The sequence below is a fragment of the Helianthus annuus genome, chromosome 2 (assembly GCF_002127325.2).
Source record: "Helianthus annuus cultivar XRQ/B chromosome 2, HanXRQr2.0-SUNRISE, whole genome shotgun sequence".
NCBI classification, from domain to species: Eukaryota; Viridiplantae; Streptophyta; class Magnoliopsida; order Asterales; family Asteraceae; genus Helianthus; species Helianthus annuus.
Window position 1 is genome coordinate 94,548,294 of NC_035434.2, and position 26,366 is coordinate 94,574,659.

The following is a 26,366-nucleotide window of genomic DNA, read 5'->3' on the forward strand; positions in this document are numbered from 1 at the left end:
TTGGGATCCTACGTATAATGGTGGACGCACCATACATCCGTTCCTAAGGTTTCTAACGTTTTCACGTTAGCTAAGGTTTTGACATTTTCATGTCACTAAGTTTGGATAGTTGCCAGAGAAGGGCCATACTCCAGTTTACATACGATCCTTTGGGCTTGTCCCCAGTTATCCTATGGGCTTGTCCCCAGTTATCCTTTGGGCTTGTCCCCAGTTATCCTATGGGCTTGTCCCCAGTGATCCTCTGGGATCATTCTCAGTTATCCTATGGGCTTGTCCCCAGTGATCCTCTGGGATCATTCTCAGTTATCCTTTGGGCATGTCCCCAGTTACTAATTTATCTTTTACATTGGCTTAGTCCCAAGTTATATCTCACTTTTCAGGTTTTGGAAGTCTAAACATATAAGGGTCCTTAATCCTTATTAACTATCAAAGTCTTATCTATGATTGTCTTGATTCAAGGTTAGGATCCTAACGTGGATCCTCAGGTATGATCCTTGACTATTTTTGATTATACTCTTTATCCTAACCAACCCTTATACTTTGACAACCGAACCTATGATCCTTGAACTAAAACACTTTGAGAATTTTCAATATGAGGATATTTGATCTAGGATCATATCCTAAGTTTATTAAACACTTTTTCAACTCTTGTTATTTTAACAAATATAGCAATTGAGAAATAAGAGGATTATTGAAGGATAACAACACAAGATAAGCCAGAAAAGTTAAAGTTATATTATTAAACAATAGGATCATCAACCCTTTCAAAAAGTTGTCAAAATTGCCAACCCACATTTCTACCAGCAAAACGTGGCCCGGCCACATGGGTTGGCAAAGGGTGTCCATTGTCTATGCGGTCTTAGCATTTTGCAGGAAATTAAAAGCGGCAGGATCACAAAGGCTTCATCCCCCAAACAGAGGATCCCTCCACCTTTTGTAATCCTACCTATTGTTCAAAGGATCCAGGATCCTTAACCCTAAGAAACTATTGTTCAGAAATTACAAACCATAATTGTTCACAAACACCACTACCACAAAAAACCACTACGAATCCTAAAAAATTGGGCTCCGGCCTAGTCTCGAAATATCCATCATCGCCCAATCATGCAGCCTACACCTTCGCTGCTTCGTCACCACCAGCATTGCCACCTTGATCCTTCTCAGCATCACCGCCTTCCAGCATGGGGATCTCCTCAGCCTCATCCTCGTCTTCCAGGTCCGCCAGCCTTGCCTTCCAACCTTCAACATCCCACGAGCTTTTGTCAAAGGTAGGATCCTGAGCCTCCTCAGCCATCTGAAGTTGTATCTTGTACATAGCAATTGCCGCGGAGACCTTGGCGTCTTGGGTGATCTCCTGCTTCTCATTATCCATGTCAATCAACCTCTGAGCAGCCTCAGCCTTCATGGCCCGGAGTTCCTTCTCAAGATCTGCTATTTTGAGATCCTTAAGCACGCCCATTTGTTGAAGGTCAGCAATCTGGCTCTCTTGATCCTCAACATGGCCAAGATAGGTCTCGATCTCGGCAAGTTTCTGCAAAGAGGGAAATAAGGTAAGTTCAGAACCGGATGATCCTCGAAGAAACAGGATATTCGAAACGGATGACCAACAGGGGCAGTGATCCTTACCTCATTCACGTAGTCAAGGAATTGTTGACGGAGGAGGGGAAATCCTTGGAGATCTTCAGAGGTTTTCCTCTTTTTTCCCTTGCCCCGGATAGACACTTTGGGAGCTGATGCGGAAGGACTGGCAGCAGGAGCCTTCTTCTTTGAAGACGTGACATTGGCAAGATCACTTAACCCAAATTTAGAGGCAGATTTGACAGACCTGGCAGACTTTCCGGCACCTACACAATCAAAAAACAAGATAAGTTGCTTTATTAATCAAACAATCCTACATATAATTTATTTTCTGTAAGGATACTTACTTGACATAGTGGCAGATGCAGAGGATACTTCTTGAGAATCTTGGACGGTGACCTGGAAACTTCTGACTTCAGGGTTAAGCTTTTTAAAAGCTAGAACTCTCTCTTTTGCAGCAGGGCTTAATTTCAGATGAGCAATGGATATAGCTGCACAAGAAATAAAAAGAGATATTAGTGATCCTCATCATATGGGACAAGGCTGACAATGATCCTTAGAGGATCCTCTATCCTACCATGAGTGGTAGGTGTGAAGGACTTGAAAACCGCATTCGCCGGAAAACAATGACGAATTCTGTCTATGTGAACATCAGTAAAACAACACCTCTCCGTAGGAGAATCCTTGATAATCCCCTGGCTTTTTAAAGGACTATCCTTCTTAGAATCCTTGTGTGGAGAATTCCGGAGCAACATGTTTACGACAAGACGGAAACAGAGTAGAAGCAAAAAAACAGAGCAAAGGGAAGGAAGAAGGGAAATAGAGAAGAAGAGAATACCTGATCAAGTCTTCGGTTATGATTATAAAGGGAAGATACCTTGAATTTAAATACCGAATGATCCTAACCCTATCTCCTATTTATAATGATGATTTGCAGGGATTGTCACATCTGTGACGTAATTATCACAACGGCTAGTCCATGTATAACGGCTAGTTATCCGGAATCGCCCGTTAGAGATAAGATCAAAACAAAATATAACTCGTCTATTTACAATTAACTCCTTATATTTTGGGGGCAATTGTTAGGGCTGGATTTTATTATAGGTGATCCTTACACATGATCCTAACCAGTGATCCTTGTTTCTTTGGCAGACAGTGATCCTCAGCAGAACTTCAGGATCAGGATCATGGGACATTATGGTGATCCTCATACTAACGGCTATTTCCACTCAATACAATATTGTTTTGCAGGAACATCTAGCAGGATATGCTCTAGACATCATGATCCAGGAACGCGTCTTCACAAATATGGCAAGAGCTTAATCGAAGAAAGACGTTGCACAGGATATGGAAACTAGGCTTGATTTATGGGCAGCAATTTAGGCTAGATTGTCTTTATTTCTAAAGGGGTAATGAGCTGATAATTAGTTATTTTACCTAAAATAGGTCACCCACACATGTATAAATGCCACTCTTCCTCATTCGGAAGAACACACACGACATACGACACAACTCTCAAACACTTAGACACTCAGTGATCCTTGTACTCAGCTCATTATCATCCAAAGTTGTAATCATATTTTTGTTATATTGAAGTTGGTGATCGGTAGTTGCCATCACCCGAGGTTTTTTATGCCGGAGATCATTCATTGATCAAGGGCTTTTTCCTCGTATAAATCATTGTGTCTTTGCATCTTTATCACAGAAGTGATCCTTTACTTTCATAACTAACCAAGCATCATACCCCGTTTTCATAAAGTTTGGTTACATTATCCTTGTGTGATTTTTGACCAAAACAGCATACATCAATTCGGGAATGTTAACAGAAAAGCAATATTCAGACAACTCAGGATACTCTTCAGGATCCTCATCTTCGACAGCATTCACTCTCTTGTTTTCATTTCTACCATATGGCTTAGGCCGATATGACTTGAATGAGGATTCCGACTTCCTGTTAGTTGACTCATAAGTGTTAGATGAGTTCATACTTTCTTGCATCTTCCTGTCATCCTCCAGACGGATATATCTCAAAGCCCTATTACGAGCCTCGTCGAGATTCCTGCAGGGATTCATTACCAGATCCTGATAAAACTGAGAATCCTTTTGTAATCCCATCTTGAAAGCTTGCACAGCTGTTGCAACATCAAGATGTGGGATATCCAAGGATTCTCGACTGAATTTATTCACATAATCCCTCAAGGATTCCTGAGGCCCTTGAGTTATCCTGTAAAGATCACTGGTTAGTTTCTCAAAACTCCGACTACAAGAAAATTGACTGTTAAATAAATTAACCAAATGAGCAAACGAAGTAATAGAGTGAGGAGGAACGTTTAACAGCCATTTTAAGGCTGATCCTGTTAGAGTAGAACCAAATCCCTTGCATAAGCACGCTTCCTTGAGCTCCGGGGGGATAGGGTTAATCTCCATTCTCTCCCTATACTGAGCAATATGCTCCTCAGGATCCGTAGTTCCGTCGTAAAGCTTCATGTTGGGGGTTTGAAATCTCTTTGGGATTTCGGCATCACAGATAGGATGTGCAAAACGAGATATCTTATGACTGTCTTGGGACACTTCCGGGATCGGCTGGACCACCCCAGGTACACTGGATATCATGTCCTTCAACTTTTGAAGTTCCCTAGTAAGTGCTGATGTCACACCTGTATCCTGCAAAGATCCACTATTGTTAGTAGCATGAGTATTATTATTATTTGACACGTTACCCGTTGGAGGATTTTGCCCATATCCTGAAACATATCCTGAGCTCCTCATGGTTGACATCCTGACCGAGGAGGATATTTCAGGAGTATGATTCTGAGGAAGACTGGGCACAATATTTCCCCTGTTATCCTCAGTATACACAGCTGAACTAAAGTTCAACGCCCTGGGGTGTAATGGAGTGACATTATCCTCAGCAGGTCTGCTCGAGCCAGACTTCAGGAGTTGTATTTCCCTTAAAAGCATTTGGTTTGTTTCCTGTTGCTGCCTCATTTGTTCCTGCACACTTCCAAATAAAGTAAGAATTTCATCATTAGAAGCTAGAACGGGAGCAGATTCCTGAACACTGCGGGTAGGGATAATATCCTGAGGTCGTGAAGAGGCTGGCGTCCTTGGAGGAGGTGGTGGAAGCACCGAACCAGTAGTAGCAGAAGTCATAGCAGACACAGTAGAGGAACTCATGTTTGATCTTGAGGCCATTATGGACAATGTGGCAAAAAGTTTTGAAAATAGAAAACTGATTAGCGATTTCACAAAAATTTTTAGTAAAGAGAGCACCACTTGCCCCACGGTGGGCGCCAAATTGTTTTGGTAAAAAATTACCGAAGCAATTTAGTGATCAAATTAGTTAAGTGAGGTAGTGTGCTAAAAAGTGTGTTGAAAATATGCTGGTTATGTTGTTTTGAAAAACAGTGTTTAGGATACAGCTCAGGATATTGAGCTGTATCTACGATCAAACAATGAGCAAAAAGTAAAGGGGTTGACACGAGATGTACGAGGAAAGCCCTTGATCAATCTAGATCGCCGGCATAAAACCTCGGGAGCTGACAATCGCAGCTGCCTAGTTCTTCTATTGCTTCAAATATCAGGATACAGTGCAGGATATTGACCAGATCGCTAAGTGTTACAATGCTTTGTGTGAGAGTACAAGTTGCGAGAGAACAAGTGTGTAAGTGTAGTGAGTGTAGCCGTGATGTCCTATTCGATCTGGTATACCCACCTATTTATAGTAATCAAATACAAACTGAAATTCCTACAAATATGGGATGCTTCCGAATATTCCATTGTTAACGTTGTAGTCCGGGTAATGCGGCTTCAACGTCTTCATTTGAACGACCTGGACCGAGTCTCTTGGAGAAAGAGTCTTCGCGAACGTTGGGCACCTGCACGCGTACTCCTGCACTCAACACGTTAGTAATCCTGAGGATACTATTCAGGATATTATAGACATCCTGAATGAGCATCTCGGATATAAGCAGATATCATTTATTCAAGATATAACCCAAGATATTTCCCAGGATATGAGGAGCTCAGAATTTTACCCATAACAATAATGAAGCAGAATATGAGGCTTTGATTTGCAGGATTAGAATTGGCTAAGAACATGAATATTAAAAGTTTGCAAGTATATGTTGACTCCTTGTTAATCACTAATCATTTTAATGGATCCTATGCAGTTAAAGGTGAGAAGTTAATCGAATACCTCGATATTCTCAAAAAATTAGCAGGATATTTCGATGTTTTTACACTCGAACATATACCAAGAGAGGATAATGCTGAAGTGGATGCCTTGGCAAACTTAGGATCATCAGTCAGGATACCGGAGGGAACCCAAATACCGATACTTCATATCCTGTATCCTGCCATGGATCCCTTTAAAGCTCAGGATAAAGAGGTAACAAGCACTCAGGATCCTGGTCATGATCCTGAGAAGGATACTGGATCCTGGATGACTCCAATCATAAGATATCTCAAGGAAGGACACATTGCTGAAGACGAAAATCCTAAGGCATTTAGGATGAAGGTATCATGATTCACCATTATAAATAATATTTTGTGTAAGAAATCTCTTGCAAGTCCATACCTAAGATGCTTGAAGGATCCTGAGGCCATGGAAGTGCTTCAGGATATACACAAAGGGGATTGTGGTAACCATACTGGGGGCAGATCTTTATTCTCAAAAGTGTTGAGAACATGATACTATTGGCCGACAATGAAGAAAGATGCTGCAGAATACGCTCAAAGATGTGATGCATGTCAGAGGCATAGCAACATATTGCATCAACCGGCTGAACCATTATATCCTATAGCTTCCCCTTGGCCATTCATGAAGTGGGGAATGGACATAGTAGGAAAGTTGCCAAAAGCTCCAGGAGGAAAAGTTTTTATGCTAGCGATGACCGACTATTTTTCTAAATGGGTTGAAGCTGAAGCATTTGTCCAAGTTAGAGACCAGGAAGTAGTATCCTTCATAAAGAGAAATATCCTGACCAGGTTTGGAGTACCAGCTGAGATAATCTGTGACAATCGTTCTCAGTTCATAAGTAAGAGGACTACTGACTTTTGCAAGAGTTGGGGAATCAAAATGATCACATCCACCCCGGTACATCTTCAAGCAAATGGACAAGCTGAATCCTCAAACAAGATAATTGTTAACAACTTGAAGAAGAGATTAGGAACCAAGAAAGGAAAATGGGCAGAAGAACTACCCTTTGTTTTGTGGGCCGATAGAACAACGGTAAAGAATGCAACTGGCCAGACACCATTTTCCTTGGTATTCGGAGCAGAAGCAGTGATCCCAACAGGGATGGTGATACCTACTGCGAGATCTATCCTCCAGGATTCTGAGCAGAATCTTGAAGCTTTGTGCCAGGATTTGGACACCATAGACGAGACAAGAGATGCAGCAAGACTAAGGATGGCAGCATATCAACAAAGGATATCCAGAGCATACAACAAGAATATAAGGACTAGAAGATTCAAAGTTGGGGATTGGGTGTTAAGAAAGGCTTTTCAAAATACCACTAATCCTGCTGATGGAAAACTGGCTCCAAAATGGGAAGGACCTTATGAAATTGAATCTGAAGCAGGGAAAGGAGCATATCGACTTAAGAATATGGAGGGGGATATACTACCAAGATCCTGGAATGCTATACATCTCAAAGCCTATTTCAAGTGAGTTTAGAATTTAATTTCTAACTCAAGATGAATATGCTTCGGGATATAGCTCCAGGATACACACTCAGAATACTTCGAAAGATTAGAGGATTGACCCCCTCTCTCACGTTTAAAGGATCCTGATCCCTTCACAGGTTTAAAGGTTTTCACCTTTCTAAGTCTTGGAGTTTATACACACCCGCCTGTAGCGCATGAAAACAAGAGTGTTTTCACACTCTTCTAAGGTTAAAGGTTTTCACATTTCTAAGTTTTGGGGTTTCCACACTCCCGCCTGTAGCGCACGAAAATTTGGGATTTTCCCCAGGATACTAAGGGTTTATCCCCAGTACAGTAAGGGTTTATCCCCAGTAAAACTAAAGTTTTTAACAAGATTACAAAGATATGACAAGCTGTGATTACACACGTTCTTTGTGGATAAGAAGCTACGAAGTTTAATCACTAAGTGAAGAAATACTCAAGTATGTCATGCACTGATGCAATATCCTGCACAGACAGGGGACATCCATGCCGGGGACATTGCAAAGGATTCAAAGGTTAAGGTTGAAAATTATTGCCTAAGTGTTTCTGGTATGATTTATTATTCTTCAAGTCTCGAAAACCTTATCTAAATGATCTAAGTTTTCTAAAAAGTCATATTCAACCAAGTTTTGTCTAACATTTAGAAGACATTTCATCAGTATCCTGACCAGGATATTTGATCAAGATATTCAAAACATACATTTCAAAATAAAAACATAACAACAACGAATAAGGCTAAAAGGTTAGTTTATTATTATTGGTCCAAAAGATTGTATTCTTGGTTTCATCTCAAAAAGAGACCCATTCACCAAGAACACAATTAAGTTTTTAGAGCATATTTACATAAACAGTTGAACGCTTCGTCCTGAAAACACAGGATCCCTCCACCTTCAACTGTCAAACTATTCTACTTGCAGGAAATTAAAATTGTTCTAAGTGCAGGACGACCAGATGATTTAGACCCTACAAAATACAGGTATCATTAAAGACAAACTAACCAGGATACAGGTTCAGTATATGTGTACGGGATACAGGATCTAGATACTTACCTTATTAGGGAAGGAGATCATGGGCTCGATGGATTCCATGAAGCCAAGGTCACCATAAGAGAAACCTTCGGCAGCAGCAGCAGAGGGCTTAGAGCTGATGGCAACATATGGCTCCTTTTTCACCAAGGCAGGCTTAGAAAAGCTGTCAAGCTCCTCTAGATCAAAAGTAGCAGGGTTCTTGATGGAATCTGCGTAAAAGGGAGTAATTCTAATTTCATTACATGATAGTATTATGAAGTAACCAAATCTATGCAGGGATATTTAAAACAGATATCCTTACCAGACATGTTGGAATGACTAAAAAATATATCCGTTGGAATCAGGATATCCAACAGTTATATTTTTGGGGACAATTGTTATGGGTGAAATTCTGAGCCCATATCCTGACTTTGTATCTTGATTTTTTATTAGTTGTATATGATCAGGATACCGGATCAGGATACCAGGCTAGGATATTGGTAATATCCTGGGGCAGTATCCTGACTATTACTAATGATTAGCTTGTAAACGTTGGTTACAAGGGACTAACGTTCATGAGGACCAAGTTATCCTGAAGACCCGCTCAAATTAGTTAGGATAAGGACGTTGATGGTGGAAGAATAGCTCTTGTAACGGTCGTCATTGAAGAAAGGCATGTTTCATGGGAGCTGGTCAAAGATATTAATGTTCCAACGGTCATGGAGGCTTAAATCCCGGAATTATAGTTAATATGCGCGTGGAAAATGAGTAGAAGCAGCCCCCAACGTTCAGAATGGAATATTCCAAAGTATCCCGGAATAATAGGATAGTTTGTTAGTTTCTTTTACTATAAAAGGGATTGATCGGATCATAGGTAGACACAATTTTTTCCACACACTTTCACTCGCACACTTTACTCTCTAGCTTCTAGCAATCACTAAACACAAACACTTGTAATCAAATTTCATTGTAACACGTAGTTGATCCGCATCATATCCTGCACTGTATCCTGAAGTTGAAAGCAATAAGAAGAACAAGGCAGCTGCGATTGTCAGCTCCCGAGGTTTTATGCCGGAGATCTAGATTGATCAAGGGCTTTCCTCGTACATCTCGTGTCAACCCCTTTACTTTTTGCTCATTGTTTGATCGTAGATACAGCTCAATATCCTGAGCCGTATCCTGAATACTGTTTTTCTAAACAACTTAACCAACATATTTTCAACACACTTTTTAGCATACTACCTCACTTAACTAATTTGATCACTAAATTGCTTCGGGAATTTTTTACCAAAACAAAGACCATGAATACGAGCAATGCCATCACCTACTTGAAGTACGGTACCGGTATTTACAATCTTTACTTCTCTATTATATTGCTCAATACACTCACGTATAATATTACTAATTTCGTCGGCTTGAATGGTTACCATGAGTATTTCTTAATTCTTTTTTGAAAAAAAAAATAAATCAAAAATAATGCCTAAACTCTAAACTAAAGTAGAGGGGCCAGTCCGTTATTTGTTTCATCGCCGCCAATATGCCAATATTGGCACTGATAGTACGTAAATGTAATTCATTGTTTAAACAACTATTCAGAGTTCCTAGAGCTCATTGTAAAGCTTGTTGGATAAAAAACAAATATAAGCGTTAGGAATTTTTTTATGTAATTTTCTTTATTTAAAAATATTAAAAAAATTAAATTTGTATTTTTAAAAAATATTCAAATAGCGGTTTGGGCTGGCCACGCCCCAAACCCCCGCCCCACCATACCCCACAGTCTAATAGGAAGTTTATTTGGGTAGGAAGCCTAGGAAGTAATCTTGACCATCCATTTATTTTATCAAGGGTTAAGATTAAATGAGTGAAATTGAAAGAAAAAAAGGAGGCGCGTGGGTTTGTCTAGGGGCATTCTAGTCAATCCAAGGCAATAGTTTCTCTCTCCTCCAATTCCCCCTATTTTTTAAACGTTAGTAACTCTTTCATACGACATTATTTTTTTATAAAAATTGCACCAAAAAACAAGCGTTTTTTATCTTTAAAACGAGTATACTATTGCTATATTTTCGAAAAAATTTTTCGAAAACCCAGTTGCGTAAACACAATGGAAAAAAATCCAGTTGCGTAAAACGCAATGGAAAAAAAAACCTAAAAAATGACATTTTTTCTAAAACGCAATGCACAAAAAACACAAAGAAATGTCTTATTTGTAAAACGCAATGGCCAGAAAACACAAAGAAATGTCTTATTTCTAAAACGCAATAGCCTAAAAACACAAAAGAAAGTGTACTTTTTAAAACGCAATGGACTGAAAACACATACAAATGTGTTTTACCTAAAACGCAATGCATCAAAAACACAAACAAATGTCTTATTTCTAAAACGCAATGGCCAGAAAACACTTAAAATGTCTGTTTTCTAAAACGCAATGAACTGAAAACACATAAAAATGTGTTTTTACCTAAAACGCAATGCACCAAAAACACAAAGAAATGTCTTATTTATAAAACGCAATGGCCAGAAAACACTTAAAAATGTCTCATTTCTAAAACGTAATGGCCTAAAAAACAAAAGAAAGTGTTCTCTCTAAAACGCAATGGACTGAAAACACCTAAAAATGTGTTTACCTAAAACGCAATGACTAAAAACACTTCAAAAATGTGTTTTTTAAAACGCAATGGCCAGAAAACACATAAAAATGTCTTAGTTCTAAAATGCAATGGCCTAAAAACACCAAAGAAAGTGTTCCCTCTCTAAGACGTATTGAACCCGCCAGGGGCGCTGCCCCCGGACCCCAGCCAAGATCGTAAAACGCAATGACTAACTCAAAAACCCAGACCGTAAAAATGAAATTAAAGAATTTCTTACATGGATCGAAGCCGATTTTTTCAACGATTGACGAAATTTGAATGATAGAAATACTTATCAGCGATCGAATCGAACGGATCGAGTGATTATCTTCAAAATCACGGGAAAAAACGAGATTTTGAATGAAATTAAACTGGGTTTTCTTCAAAAAAAGCTGAAGAACACGTTGATCGGGTGTTTGAATCATTGATTGATGACGAAAATCGCACTATAATGTAGTGATTATTAAGATAGTAAGTGAAGAAAAGGTTGAATATGGTGGGTTTTGAAAATGGTGGGTTTTGAAGTTACTGGGAGAAGAAGAAGAAGAAAAGCATACGGTTGACTAAAATACCCCTTCCTTTATTTTAAATTTTGCCACATGTCATAATCCTATTGCTTCCTATCCTTCCTAGCCAAAATAAACTTCTTATTTGATCTTTACCCTGTTTTATAAATGATAAAAGATAATTCATTCATTTTATACACATGTACAACTATATATAGCAATAGTATACTTGTTTTAAAGATAAAAAAACGCTCGTTTTTTGGTGCAATTTTTATAAAAAAAATAATGTCGTATGAAAGAGTAATTAACGTTTAAAAAATAGGGGGGGAATTGGAGGAGAGAGAAACTATTGCCTTGGATTGACTAGAATGCCATTTCCTTCAATTTCACTCATTTAATCTTAGCCCTTGATTAAATAAATGGATGATCAAGATTACTTCCTAGGTTTCCTACCTAAATAAACTTACTATTATATCCTAACCCTTATAAAATATTAATACAAAGTAATTGTGTTGATTCTTTTTAAAAAGGGAAAATGAAAAACACAGTCCGGTCCACCCAATGTACGTGACCAATTTTGTTTGCAAACTGCAGGTAGCGGTTGAATTTACAATTTTATAAAAGTAGTTCAAATGAGACCAAAATAACATGATTGCTTATGTGATGAATGCATTTCTCAAAACGAGAATAAGTATTTATTCATATGTAATGATCTTTAAACCCAAATGTTAGGCCGGAGGGTATGGAGGTGCCACTAGGGCCACCTCATTCCCTATATCGCCTCAAGGTGCCATCGTCCCACACCCACAAAATTAACTCGGGGCGCCATTGATGAGGCTCCATCATGTTAACGAGCTTCGATCGCGAAGAACGAGGAGGGATTGGTTAAAGGAGGGGGCGCTATAGTGTGAATGAGCTTTATCCCACACCCTGCAAGTTAAGGGGAGGGGTCTCCCACACTCTCCGGCCTTACAAACCCTTTTTCTCCTGTACAAGTCGTGTCTTTGAGAACATAACCAATCCCCTAAACAATAACTACTATGACTATGCCGATCAGTTATTGTAACATTTTCATTATACATGGGTTTTACTTATAAATGTTATATTTTTAAATGCAATAACAGAGAAGAAATGTGATGATTTTAGTGTTATAAATGTTGATCATATATAAAACATCATTGAGTTTTTTCCCAAACTAGTGTAGTTATAAAAAATATTTACCTTTTTGGGTACTTTAAAAAATATTTACCAAAATAGGCAATTTCTTTATTTCTTTTAATTTTCTTGAAAACTTATTTGTCTCTCTCTCTCCTAATCTAATTTGACAAAACCTAAATTAATGATAACATACTATTGCTATTTAATAGACTTATATTTTTGTAAAAAAAAAATTATCTTACGTTATGTTTTTAATTTGTAATAAAAAAACCTCAACTTTAAAAGTAAAAAATTAATGTATTTAGTTTGGCTTTTATCTAAAGAATAAAAAAACTAATATAATCATTTACTCAATTTATTAATAGAGTAACCGTGTTCTATTTATTCTTTTATATATGCTATAGATTAAATAATTATACACTAAACTAAAAACAAATAATTTGTTCAAAAGTGAATTGAATAACAATTATGTTGAACAACTATACACTAAGTTAAAAAACACAATTGCAAAAACGTAAAAAGCATATATATATTTTTGCAAAAACGTGAAATAAAAACAATATCAATTTACGTTGAGCAATTACGTTTCGAATATTTTAGATTAAATGATTATACAGAGATATATTATTCTTAAAATAAAAGCCAAACTAAATACATGAATTTTTACTTTTAAACTTGAGGTATTTTTATTACAAAGTAAAAACAAATATATAAATTAAAAAATGTAACATAAAAATAATAATTTACAAAAAACATAATAAGTTTATTAAATAACAATACTATGTTATCATTAATTTAGGCTTTGTCCAATTAGATTAGGAGAGATAAACAATTTTTTAAGAAAAAATAAAAGAGATAAAGAAAAGTACCTATTTTGGTAAATATTTTTTAAAGTACCCGTAATGGTAAATAAGTTTTGTAACTACACTAGTTTTGAAAAAAACTCAAACATCATTGCGCATAGAATGGGGGTTGAATACTCAATTCCACCGATATTAATCCTTTTCAAAGTTTGTAACTAGTGGTGTAAACGAGCCGAGCGGCTCGCGAGCTATTCGAGATCGGCTCGATAAAAAGCTCGAACGAGCCGAGCCTTATCAAGCCCGAACTTGAAATTAGGATCTATTAGATATCGAGCCCGAGCTCGAGCCTTGTATGTGTAGCTCGTTTAGGCTCGTCGGGCCTTAACGAGCTTAATATACTTTAGGGTTTAAACTATGTATTACTTTTTGAATGATCTAGATGTTCTTTTTTAATTGAGTTCTTAAACTATTGAGCCGAGCTCGAGTCGAGCCTAGCTCATTAACAACCAAAAACGAGCTCGAGTCGAGCTTTAGCTTGTTTTAACTCGCGCCATAGATACTTAGATCAAGCTTTCGAGCTAAACTCGAGTTTTAAGTTTTACTAACGAGCCGAGCTCGAGCCCAAAATCCAAGGCTCGAATCGAGCCGAGCTCGAGCTCGAGCTTCAGAAAGTTGTAACGAGCCTAGCTCGATTAAGGTAAGGCTCGGGCTCGGCTCGTTTGCACCTCTATTTGTAACTCTCATAAATCGAATCAAGAATTACGAGTTCATTTTTGTGTAATTAGAACAATTGAACAAACAAGCATATGAGATTTAGAACAAACTCAGATTTCAAAACTTTGCACACTCTATCTAGAACACACTCTTTTGCATGTTGTACAAAGAAGTAGTTGAATATTCAAAAATATTTTTCAAGTTCATAAACAATCTCTATGTATACTCAATGATTGTTTGAATAGATTTAACTATTAAGAATGTTGACATCAACAATTCATTTTTTTTTGAACGACCAACAAAACATCAATTTATTAAGCGACAACCAGCTAGACGCTGGCTTAAAACCTTACAACCAAGCTGCTCGAAAGACAAAACAAGTAGCATGTTACAAAAAACTTATAAAAGGGGCGACACAAGACCTTGTAGTCCTCATGACTTGGTCTATTGCTTCTCTTAAGTTGTCGACAATGATCGAACTTTTTCATAGCTATAGCCATTTGCGGTCAGTGTAAGAGTTCGGCTTTGATTTTAACAACATGAAGCTCTAGTTAATATGAAGTTTCAACTCCTCAATGAATAACTTTATTAATTGAAATAGGGTTCTAAGCAAGTAAAATGAATATTTTATTGTTATCTTCTTCTTCTTGTTTTTTTTTACCATTATTTTTATTATATTATGTTATACAAAGTATAATTCTTATGACTATAACAATTTTTGGAACACTTGCTACAGTGTTTTTTAATTTTGTCTTGGAATTCATTTACATCTAATCTTTAATAAGTTTTAAGTTTATCATATGGTGTTTTAATTTTGGCAATAACATGTTAAGTCTAACTTTAATATTGTTTTAATTCTTATTATTTACCTTTACACTTTATTATAATTATTATTTGACCCGCAACTTTAGTTTTTTTTCCGTTACACTTTATTGTAATTACTATTTATACCCTGAACTTTTAGTTTTCTTTTTTTCATTTTACATACTTTTAATCGTTTCTTTTTAGTTTTTTTTCAACGTAATGCGTTGTAAGCAGGTTATTTTATTTACGTTCCGAACCGCCACCGGTATTCCTTTTTATGGTTATAACAAGTGCCAATACTGTCAGGGATTGAACCAATAACTTTTTTGTCGCATGTGCTTTTGTTATCTATGTCTCGAACCCGCCACGGAGCGCTGGTGGTAACCCGATAGTTTTGTTAAAATTGAATATCAAAGTTGGTTATAAAATTTAAAGAAGTACAAAGACATTCAACACATACCACATGATAAGCGTTTATGTAACAACTGATACTACAAAGTTGTAAAGTCTGAGCTGAAGATTTCTTATGAGCTTTTACATACTTAGGTTTTAACTAACATAAGGGCACAAAGATAAAGAGAAACACTTGATCCACCCTAACAAAGTAACTTACAAGACCTTCATAATATAACTGGTTATCCGATGTATACTCCAAACAGCTTGACTCTACGACCATCTTTCTTATCGCGAGGCTGTTCTTGGCTTGATGAACTAGGGGCGTTGATATCGGGAAGAGTCAATGTTCTGTTTCCATTTCCTTGACCTGCACTCCACCCCATGTGACACGTTATCATGAAAAACAGTGGTATTTTTATTATATATCAAAATAGACGATTAATTTTAAAGGGGATGCTAACCATTAGTTGTTGAAAATGGCAAGTGGCGAATGTTGGGCATAAACCCCTCTTGGTAAACAGAAACCAATGACTGCTGATGTGGCGCAGCTAAGCCAAGACATCGGATGTGCCATGGGCAAACCCTCTCAGGAAGACCATCTCCGCATGCTCGGGGATCCCAAGTAACCTGCATTATTAAAAAAATATACGCACACAGTTAACTTTTGTTATACTTTAGCTAAATGCAATGGAGCTTTAGCTCTGCTCGTGAGAAGATTTTCAAGCTTGAGCTCTGCTCCGCTCGGGCTTGACTCATTTATTATTTTATATATACATGTATTATGTATAATTATTTTTAGATATACTTACAAGTATAACTTCATATATAATATAATATATATATATATAGGTTTAGGATCCTGTACAAAGTGCTTAATTTGTAAGAAGTGTAAGAAATATTCCTGGAATGACAAGTGTCCATCCTCTTAATTAATTCAAAAGGGTAGTTTTGTAATTGTACATTTTTGTCATTTAATTCAAATTGTATATATATATATATATATTAATATCATAATTATATATACTTACATTATGTATTATAAATTTATTATGTTAAACAAAAATAGATATAACTTATATAAAACATTTAGGCTTGGGTGCAGCGAGCCTAGCCGGGCTCGGACTCGGGCTTGTTTATTGAACGAGCTTATTTTTAGGCTCTTCGATCTTTTAGCAAGCCGATCTCGAGTAGCTCACAAGTGGTTCGACTTGTTTACACCCCTATACAGGGTCTTAAAATGTGGATGGACTATTAACTTACCCTTAGGCATTGCCATTCTGATTGAGGCCATTTGACAGGATCAACATCTTCCTTGCTAATTATGATACCTGTGAATCTGGTGAGAGAGATTAAAGAATACTTATAAAATTCATAAATAATAACATACTTGTAGTTAAGTAAAAAATGCCCACGTTTTCAAGACATGATGAGGCTTTTCATCATCAAACTGCACTTCAAAACACATTCCACGCGAATAATTAACTTGAAGCGACTCCACGACCTCATCATAGGCTACTACAAATGGTGAAGCACTCGTCCTGCAATATATTTTTATAGATTATATAACATATCCTGACCCTTTTACTTATGAAGAGGTGGTAAATGTTTTTAGCCTAAACTAAAAATGACGGTAGAGAAGCTCACCAAGGATAGTAATATACTGTAAACGGGGTTCCTGCATTGATAGATAAATAAGCATCAGATAGCACGCGATGTTGCATAGTGGCGCGTGGCGGCCTATGCAATCTAACTGCTCGACAAATCCCAACATATGTTTCAGTTTGCCATCTGTCACGATAATAAAAATGCATGGTCATCGTTTTAGGCTTAAAAAAATGTATTATTTAAAGATATACGAAGAATGATTCTTTCACTCATTGTAGGGAGTAAAAAGAGAACCTTAGAAAAATGCAGGCATCTCCTGCATGTAGCTTCTTTTGACGCACAAAATTACCCCAACCTTTTACTAGTGTATGTCTCTTTTGACGACCTGTATTATTGGCACATAAGAAACGACCTTGATAATCTAATTATCTGTCATTTATTTTTGTTTATTAATATTGCTATTATAAAATATAGAATTAGTAAATATTATCTTAATAAATGTTATCACTAACAATGCTTTTCAGTTATTTTTGAAGTATAAACAAAAATTTGGTAAATACAGTAAACTTTGTTGCAGAAATGCATGTAACAAACTTGTGAGTTAAACTTTGCAATAAGATCTGAATAATATTCAAATTTTGAAGTATTTTGGTTTCAACTCAAAAATCATACCGAGTCTCATTGAGAACAGATGAAGTACTCCACAAAGTTAAAAAAAAAAAAAAAAAATTGGAGTAAAAAACTAGCATCTATATCTTGTAAAGCTTTATTAGGTTTGTGAAGTATTTAGGTTTTGATTTGCATGAATTATATGAAAAGGGTGATTAATATTACGGCGACATGTGTGTTTGAAATGCCATGTTGACCCATGTAGATCTTTGGCAACTATATCTTGTGAAGCTGGATCCTGACTCATGTCCTGCACCAAAACAGAGAACGATCGTGAGAGATGAATCCAAAAACTGAAATGTTATTGCGCGAGAAAATCAAGAACTCAACATAGCTTTTCCATGTGACACTTAGGGTTGGTTGTAAGCAAGCCGACACGCTCACGAACTACTCAAGATCGTCTTGCTAAAAGCTCGATTCGAGCCAAGCTTAAACTCAAGCTTCACTTAATGAGTTTGACTAGGCTTGCAAGCCTAATCCAGCCTATTATTCATATAATTTATATTTAAATAATAAATATTATTATATATTAAATTTGATAAAATAACTAACTAATGTATACTATATTATGATATATAAAAACTACAGCTATAAATATGTCTCGAAATAATTATAAATGTAAATGAAATAATAAGATAAATAATGAACCAGACAAGCCCGAGTCGACTTCAAACTTAAAAAACTACTCCCGAGTGGTGCACGAAGTTAGACATAGGGCTCGAAATGAGTAATAAATATCACATACCAGAGGTTACAAAGTGGTTTTAGATAAAAACGACAACGCTAATCATAAATATTAGAGACTTATGAAATAAGTAATAAATATCACATACCAGAGGTCGGAAGGTTCTCTCAACATCTCTCGCGGGTAGTCCACATGCCCCGACTTTGCTTACATCTGTGGGTGTCAAAATCTTGCGGAAAGACCTTGAAGGAATGTTTAGAGGAACAGTCCTAAAGAAGTTTGGCCCCTCATGTTCAAACTAATTAATCCAAATTTTAAAATCAATCAACTAAAGAAATTAGATTGTTAAAAAAAGTCCAAAATAAAAACAATAAATCATTGGTGGTTACGTGACTTACGTATGGAAGCAAAGTAATTTTAGCATACACCTCGTCAGTCTTGGAATGTGCCTGCAATTTACAACTGGATATAAATACTAACTAACGCATAAAAATGTTGGTAATTTAAAGTTGGATAGTTGACATGAATATACCTTTAACTGAGCATCAACCACCTTACACAGTATCTTTGAAGGTAACCCGTGGATGGGTATATGATCGAGGCCATCTTGCGTCGTGATTTCCTCCACCTAAAAAAATCATGATAAACACACAATTGTGTGGCTTAAAACATTTCCACCAATACAGCAGACGGTGCACATTTGTTTCAGAACCAATAATGTGTTGAGAACCACATAACGTATTTGTATGCAGCGCATAAAAGACAACTAGAAGTAGTGGAACAGAGAAACAGAGGCGGTTACATAACAGTCATAACTGTCTCATGTATTACTTTCCAAACAATAGGTACGAATGCATTATGCAGTTCTCGCACTTATCAACAAATTATTGATTCTGAAATAAACGCCCCTCCGTAGCTGACTTCAGTAACAACTGAGTAATTTGCTGTTAAACAGGCCCGAAAACTAGGTAAATTCTCAGAGTTTACATCAAGGACAACTACATAGTAATTGATTAAAAAAAAGTAATTATTACATTCTTTTACCACTTATGAAAGATATCTGACAGAGCTAGTTGATAGCCCAATTTAGCTTTAAGGTTGTAATAAATGTGATCTAACCATAAGAAAGATTATAAATTAATAGCTCAAATCTATACTATATAATAAAAGAAAATGTTGGGTGACACTTAGTCATCATTCTAGACTATCTAATCTTTGGTTTTTCCGCCCCTCTCTTCTACTTAATATGGATAGTTATTATTTAATTGTTGATAGTTATTATATTCATTAACAAATGAATTTGATATGAATTTAATAACTACCTTTTACAAGTGATTTCTAAAAAGTTTCAAATACTTAATGTGGTTGGATGGTTTGAATGGTAAAAATATGTCAAATAATAGGTGGTATTGAAAACAATCTAAATCTTAGTCCTTAATTTTTTTTATGTATTAATATTTCTATATATTTATAATTGTAATCTAAGTTAACAAAACGGTGTTAAAATGATATTTAAAGGCGTAAGTACACTTAACTTGAATCAACAGTTATCAATTACATAAAAAAGTTAATACACAGTTGAAAAAAATGTCCTAAAAATTAAATTAACAGAATTTATAAATGTCATGACAAAATCAAATTTATAAATGTCTTAAAAGAAATACATTTTATTTTATTTAACCCGTCTAATACATGGTTTTATTCAACCCATGCAATACACAAGTTTTTTAAAGACATATTTTTTTTTATTACAAATTTATCTAGCATAACATTTATTCAACCCGTGTAATACAAAGGATTCTAACCTAGTTTAGCATTAAGGAAAAAAAAAAGAAATTAACTAAAAACCTGCTTAAGGTGGCCTTGAGGGAAGTAAAACACCCTATCGCCTGGGCAGGGAATTTTAACTGTGAGACCGGCGCATTCATGCCATAACTGAGCACGAAGATAATTACCTGAAATTAAAAGTACATTAACTGCGTCAAAAAAATGACAACCCTGAATACAAGAAATTTCATTGTTTTCTCGGATCTGTATACATTGCATATGAGTTAGTTACAATTAATAAAAACATGTATTTATTTAACTTAAAAAGTGAATATGAAACCCCTGATTCATTCAAGAAACTGGATTTGGAGAAATCTATGTGGTCTGAACCATATCCTTTTTGGTTATATAAATTTATAGGAATATAAAGACCAACTGCGTGATAAATTTCATATAAACGTCGATCAAGAACAAACTGCAGATCTTGAAACCAACATAATGAAATAACATACATTACCAATTCAAGAAAATAACAAAATGATTATAAAATAATATGAAAATGCTAATAAGTAAACGATTCACCTATGTTTTCAGTCGAAGAATCCATCTTTCTTAATAGTAGGACTACTAGAATTTTAAGGAATAGGGAAAATGAGAAAACAAAGCACTGGCTCCGCCTTGTTACTTAGCTCTTCTACACTGTATGCCTTATATAGTGCATTGTCAACCACTTGAATTAAATTTTTACTTGTCAAATTTAAAGCGATTTTGATGTTGAACGTCATTTATTGATTACAAAGTTATCTTATTACTCGAATCCAGATCATATTTCTCGAATCCAATAGTATATAACTCGAATCTGAATATAGCAAAGGCGTTATTCACTACGTCACTGTAATATAACATGTATATTACATACATTACACAACATATAACATTGCTAATGACATATGATGTAACAAGGTAACACATTAAGGGGTTGTTTGGCAACCTCTATGCCGCGGTAAGTGTTGAGTCATTAAGAGGTCTGACTGGGTAAGAGACTCTGAACCAATAAGATGACTGACTTGGCTCGGCCTGATTGGTTGGTGATGGTGGGTGGAGGAAGTGGTGCATGAGTGGCCGGCCGAGGGTTATGAACACAGGTGAATGGATAAAGGGGTAAAATTTTCATTCAACGTCATTTTGAAACTTAATGGGTAAGAGGTTTACTGACTATTCAGAGGTATCCTATCAGTGAACCAAAGTACCAAACACACTTAGGGGCTGTTTGACAACATCTGAATGGTTAAGTGCTGAACCAGTAAGAGGTCTGAACCATTAAGAGCCTGTATAATGCTTAACCGTTCAAAGGCAAATGTCTGACCAATTCAGATTAGAGGTCTTAACCATTCAGACTCTGTATAAATCTTAACCATTCAGAGGCAAATGTCTGAATAGTTCAGACATCTGCTCGTGAAACAAACAGTCTGAACCATTAAGTGCTGAACCAGTAAGAGGTCTGAACCATTAAGAGGCAATCAAACAGCCCCTTAATGTTGACTGATTCAGAGGTAACCTCTTAATGGAAATTATGGAATCATTAAAGGCTACCAAACAGCCCCTAAGCAAGTTAATACCAAATACATATGTTAAAAAGTGATTTAAACAACCTAAACAACAGGTGTGTCAAGCCGGGACTCATTGGAAACAACCTCTCGATCCTTCTGGGATAGAGGTATGGCTTGCCCTCGTCTCACCCTACCCAAACCCTACCAACGGGTGGGACATTACCGTGTATGTTTGCTTATTTAAACAACCTAAACAACATTAAATGCAATATTTATTATTTAGATGAAATGATATATAATAATGGTTAATCCCAAATAATTGAAATTGAAATTACAATTACTTGAAAAGATAATATCTGTAATTATGTATGTTGCGTGTAATTAACGTTATGTATGTTACGGAATGGAACTAGGGATGGCAAAATAAACTGAATATGACGGGAAAACTCGTAATTCCATAACATTCGGGGCGAGTATTCATGTTGTGGGATTAGTTTGAGATTTTTTATAGGTTTCGGACGGGTATGTGATTAGGTGATACCCGCCCGATTAATCGATCAAGTTTACCCAAATATATAATTATACTATATCTTTCAAAGAGTATATAACCAATAGTATGCTATGTTGTCAAAAGCGCAAAAAGCGCGCGCTTAGGCGCCCGGGTGCAGCGAGGCGCACCTACAGCGCCTGGTGGTAAACGGGTTTTTGTTTTTGAAAAAACGGTTCTGAGGCGCAAAAAGCGCGCGCCTAGGCGCAAAAAAACGTGGTTGAGGCGCAGGAAAAAAGGTAAAACAGAACAAATGACCATATTAAAAACGAAACCGAGTGCGTCCGGAGCTGCATTCGTGTCCGCAGCACCCCCCCCCCCCTGCGCGTGGGTAGGTCTTGTGGTAAAACATGTCATAAAGCTACAATGGAGTAGTAAAGGCTTTACCTTATAAACAACCACTAACTTTGTTTCCACACCAATATGGGACAAAGTATTTACCACCTTTTGAGACTTTTATTCACACACCCAAAACTTACAACATGTAAGTCCTAAACTTTTGCTACATGATCTTAAATGGCATGTATAATAGTTTTTTTTTTAATTTATATGTGGAATCTTATTTATTTTCAAAGCATAACATATTTTTTATATTTTTTTCTCTATGTGCGCTTTTCTTAAAAAAGCCCACGCTTTTTTTGCGCCTTGTGCCTAGGCACCGGGCGAGGCCGATACGCCTCGCCTGCGCCTTGCGTCTTTGACAACATAGATAGTATGTTAAAGGTGTTAGAACTATTAAAATTATAAAATTGTTGTTAGAAGTCTAATAAGGTATTTAATATTTAAATTCAGTTGTTGAGGTGAATTTAAGATCGGGTTTCGGATAATAAGAATCCCAACGGGTAACCCTTTTACTACACAGAATAATAAACGGGTCCAATACCCGCAGATATACCCCGTTACCAGATTGGTATTGAGTAACGGGTACGCGACAGGTATGGAACATGTAATACGGTGCCCAACCTATTGCCAACCTTAAGCCTTAAACACTTGTAAATGAGACAAAAGATAATGACTTGTCACCGGGCACTATAGGTTTTTCTGATTTTAAATGATCTTTTCCTTTTTTATGTGTTCTTTCTTTATTTTTCTGATTAATACTTTTGATTGTGTTTCTGTTTTTATCGTGCTTCTTTGATCATATACATGGAGCATAATTTGGTTGTACATTTGAGATCCTTTTTGATGTACAGCAAGATAAAAATAGTATAAAGAGGATGATTCATGTTTTTCATAATACTAAATTGTGTTTGTGCAAAGTTCTTGGTATTTAAGGATTAGTATTGTGATTAATATGATCTAGAATTAATGTATAAATATTATATAATATATGGCACCTCGCGTACATGAAGCTCTCTCCTCGCGCCTCGGATTTTGGGACCTAAACGCCTTGCACTTTTTAAAACCAAGCCTCGTCCTTAAAAAACCAACTGTAGACATCCTCACCCTCCAACTCTAATAATCCACATATGAGATGTCCCTGTAACTCTTCTTCAAAGGTTGATTCTCCAGTTGAGGCCTCGCAAGCTGACGATATGCGTATTTCCCAACGGAAAGGTACATTGATATTTAAACTACTAAACCTTATCCGTCAAATTGATATTTAAACTATGATCATTTATCACCTAATTTTTCTACTTGCCTCTATTCCTTTTCCTAAGACTACATGCAGCCGCAGGAGAGGCTTTATCCCATCATGGTTGGTGTCAGTAGCATTGATTAATGAAAAAACATCATTACACTAAACTAAAACTAGAAGCTAGTTCCATTGCCAAAATGACGATACATATTTTAATATCTATGGTCAATATTTGTTATTGGCCAGTTCATCAACTTGATATTAGAAATGCCTTCTGTCACAATTATCTACAAAAAGAAGAATATGAGGAGCAATCTCCGAGATTAGTGGGTTTGTTGTTAGGGGAAGTCCGGATTAGTTTGCAAACTGCTGAAATTTCTATATGGCCATAAGCAGTTTCCAAGGGCACGGTTTGGTTGATTTAACACCGCGATAAACAAATTTGGCATCGCACGTAGTGAGGCAGACTACTTAATTTTCCAATTTAATTTTGTGTCATTGAGGTTGCATAGGGCATTATCACATGATAGTGGGAAGATTAACTATCTAATAGTACTAGATATCTCATTTGATGTAAAGTTCTCAAAATTTCCTTGTGACTCTCATTGGTTGGGTTGTGAATTCTAAAGTACATCAAAGGAGCTCCTGGAAAAGGATTACTGTACGAGAAACAACAAGGTCACATAGAGGTTCAATGTTTATTAAATTCGGATAACGATTGATATCCTTTGAGTCCACGATCAACTACAGGATTCTGTGTCTTACTTAAAATACAATTTGGATTCTTAGCAATAGGCCTTTGTATTATGTACCGGTAGATTGTAAGTAACATACTAGAAACACATAAAACATCTCTTTTACCTTCACAAATGACATAGATAGAGAAAAACATGAACATACAAGGGAAAAGAGAAAGAACCTTATGAAAACTCTTAAGCCACAAGCCTTTTCGCACTCACTGGTTGATAAATTTCGCTTTGGCCTACCTGCAATTGTGAGTTCAAATACATTACAAAAGGATTAGTGAAAAGAAACCACACACAAAACTAATCAAAGTTGGAACAAAATTTATATCCTAGTAAAAAGGAATGTACTGTGCATTTTAAAACCTCAAAAAAACTGGTATCATTCTCTAGAATGAATGCATAGAGAAATTTTCAAGAACTTTAGTGGAAATCCATTTATTCTTTTATTAAAATTTGCAACAAGTCCTAAAAAACATTTAATTTTAGAACTAGTGCAAGCTTCATTTTTAACTAAGGAACTACGGTTAAATAAAACCTTTATGTTTACACCAAGTATTACCGTCGCGGTGGAAGAGCCATATTGCCAACCCATGTAGATCATCTTGAGAAGAAGAAATAACAAAAGATTTAGTCTAAATTATTACACATTTACACAACAATCTAATATATGCATAATAAACAGATCATACAAAAACAAACCCCACTGAATCTCCAGAACCCGAAACCCTAACTAATTCAAACAATAATCGAACAAAGATCTGTAAATAGAGATTCATTGATTACCTTCTTCTTATGAGCATAAACGGAGTGAATATGAATGATTATGACTAACCAGGGCGGAAGTATAGTGTAACGAGGTGTAGCACAGGCTTAGTGTAAATTTTTTATTATTTTTCTGGTTAGACACAAACACGGGACACCTCTAAAAAAAGGATATTTTAATTTATTAAAATTCTATATTTTTATAAGACGAAACCTTTTACATCATCAAACTTGTATAATATTTAAGCCCGTACGATAGAGTTAACCTATGAATAATTTATTTGAAAGAGACCCGATTGATAAACTTAGCCCAAGCCCCAAAATAATAAAATATCCTTTTGTGTACGGGCGGCAAAGTTGGAAACAGAACGTCACAGTGAATTGTGATCGTCCCAACGTCCCTGCTGCTGCTCTGTTGACCTGCGTGTTTGGTGAGTGTTTCTTGTCCTTTGATTTTTTGTTGGCTAAATTGCACTTTTCGTCCTTTATGTTTCAACGTTTCGACAGGCGTTGTCCTTTAACTTTAAAAATTACACTGTATGTCCTTTATGTTTGTAATCATTAACAGGCGGTGTCCTTTCAGCTAAACCCAGTTAACTTTTTTATGTTAAAACCCCTCTTTGTAAACTCCTTAACAGTAGGGACCATATGTGCAATATTCAAATTCTTTTAAATCAAACCTGCCATGCCATGAGAGAAGTTGGAAGCCGGCACTTCACCAGTGAGTCACGAGCTCCGGCGTCAACCACCGATGAATAGGTATAAAATAAACATTTAGATTGACTGCGAGACTATTACAAACACATATAGTGTACTTCTAATTCCTCCGCAAATCAGTCTTGAGCGCACGTTGATCCTTTTCCAGAAACTCTATCTCCGATCGCATCCGCTCCTTGTCGATTTATCATCATCGTCTCCCGAGGTAATTTTTAAATGCTTTCTTATCGGATTTGGATGCTTGACAAAAGCCCTCTGCCAATTTATTATGGTAGAGGCATAATCTATTCCAATTTCAGATTCTTTAGTCTAGGGCTCATACGTGTTCTTGTTGATTTGGGAATTAGAACATTCATCATCTAATGTTTAAATAAAATTCAAATCACCTGATTAACAGGCCAGAACTCCGGTAAGCCTCCATGAACTCCGGTGATTAGATTTGACAACCCCCGAAC

General features: G+C 36.3%; 1 protein-coding gene across 3 annotated transcripts; it reads right to left on the reverse strand.

Moving 5' to 3' along the window:
* Positions 1–15,324: 15,324 nt before the first annotated feature.
* Positions 15,325–25,337, reverse strand: LOC110913846 (auxin response factor 23). 3 transcript variants are annotated; one of them, XM_022158666.2, is made up of 14 exons: positions 25,216–25,337; positions 24,992–25,033; positions 24,606–24,672; positions 20,092–20,198; positions 18,776–18,871; positions 18,642–18,692; positions 18,392–18,541; positions 17,724–17,808; positions 17,184–17,274; positions 16,929–17,072; positions 16,697–16,822; positions 16,545–16,620; positions 15,746–15,911; positions 15,325–15,651 (listed from the first exon to the last, which is right to left on the reverse strand). In XM_022158666.2, exons 8-14 carry the CDS (start codon positions 17,803–17,805, stop codon positions 15,524–15,526), a joined length of 813 nt encoding a protein of 270 aa, XP_022014358.1. In that variant the 5' UTR covers positions 17,806–17,808; positions 18,392–18,541; positions 18,642–18,692; positions 18,776–18,871; positions 20,092–20,198; positions 24,606–24,672; positions 24,992–25,033; positions 25,216–25,337; the 3' UTR covers positions 15,325–15,523. The 3 variants fall into 3 exon arrangements, with proteins under 3 accessions (XP_022014358.1, XP_022014364.1, XP_022014368.1); XM_022158672.2 differs by having other exon boundaries at positions 24,968–25,033; XM_022158676.2 differs by lacking the exon at positions 24,992–25,033 and having other exon boundaries at positions 25,216–25,333.
* Between the last annotated feature and the right edge of the window lie 1,029 nt (positions 25,338–26,366).

Bases quoted from the DNA above. Each gene is read 5' to 3' on its own strand.
- LOC110913846 (XM_022158666.2), bottom strand. From the start codon at position 17,805: ATGAGTCAGGATCCAGCTTCACAAGATATAGTTGCCAAAGATCTACAT. The intron at 17,073-17,183 runs GTTCTCTTTTTA...TTATCGTGACAG, and splicing joins GATGCCTGCATTTTTCTAAG to ATGGCAAACTGAAACATATG. The intron at 15,652-15,745 runs GTTAGCATCCCC...GGTGGAGTGCAG, and splicing joins GCCATTTTCAACAACTAATG to GTCAAGGAAATGGAAACAGA.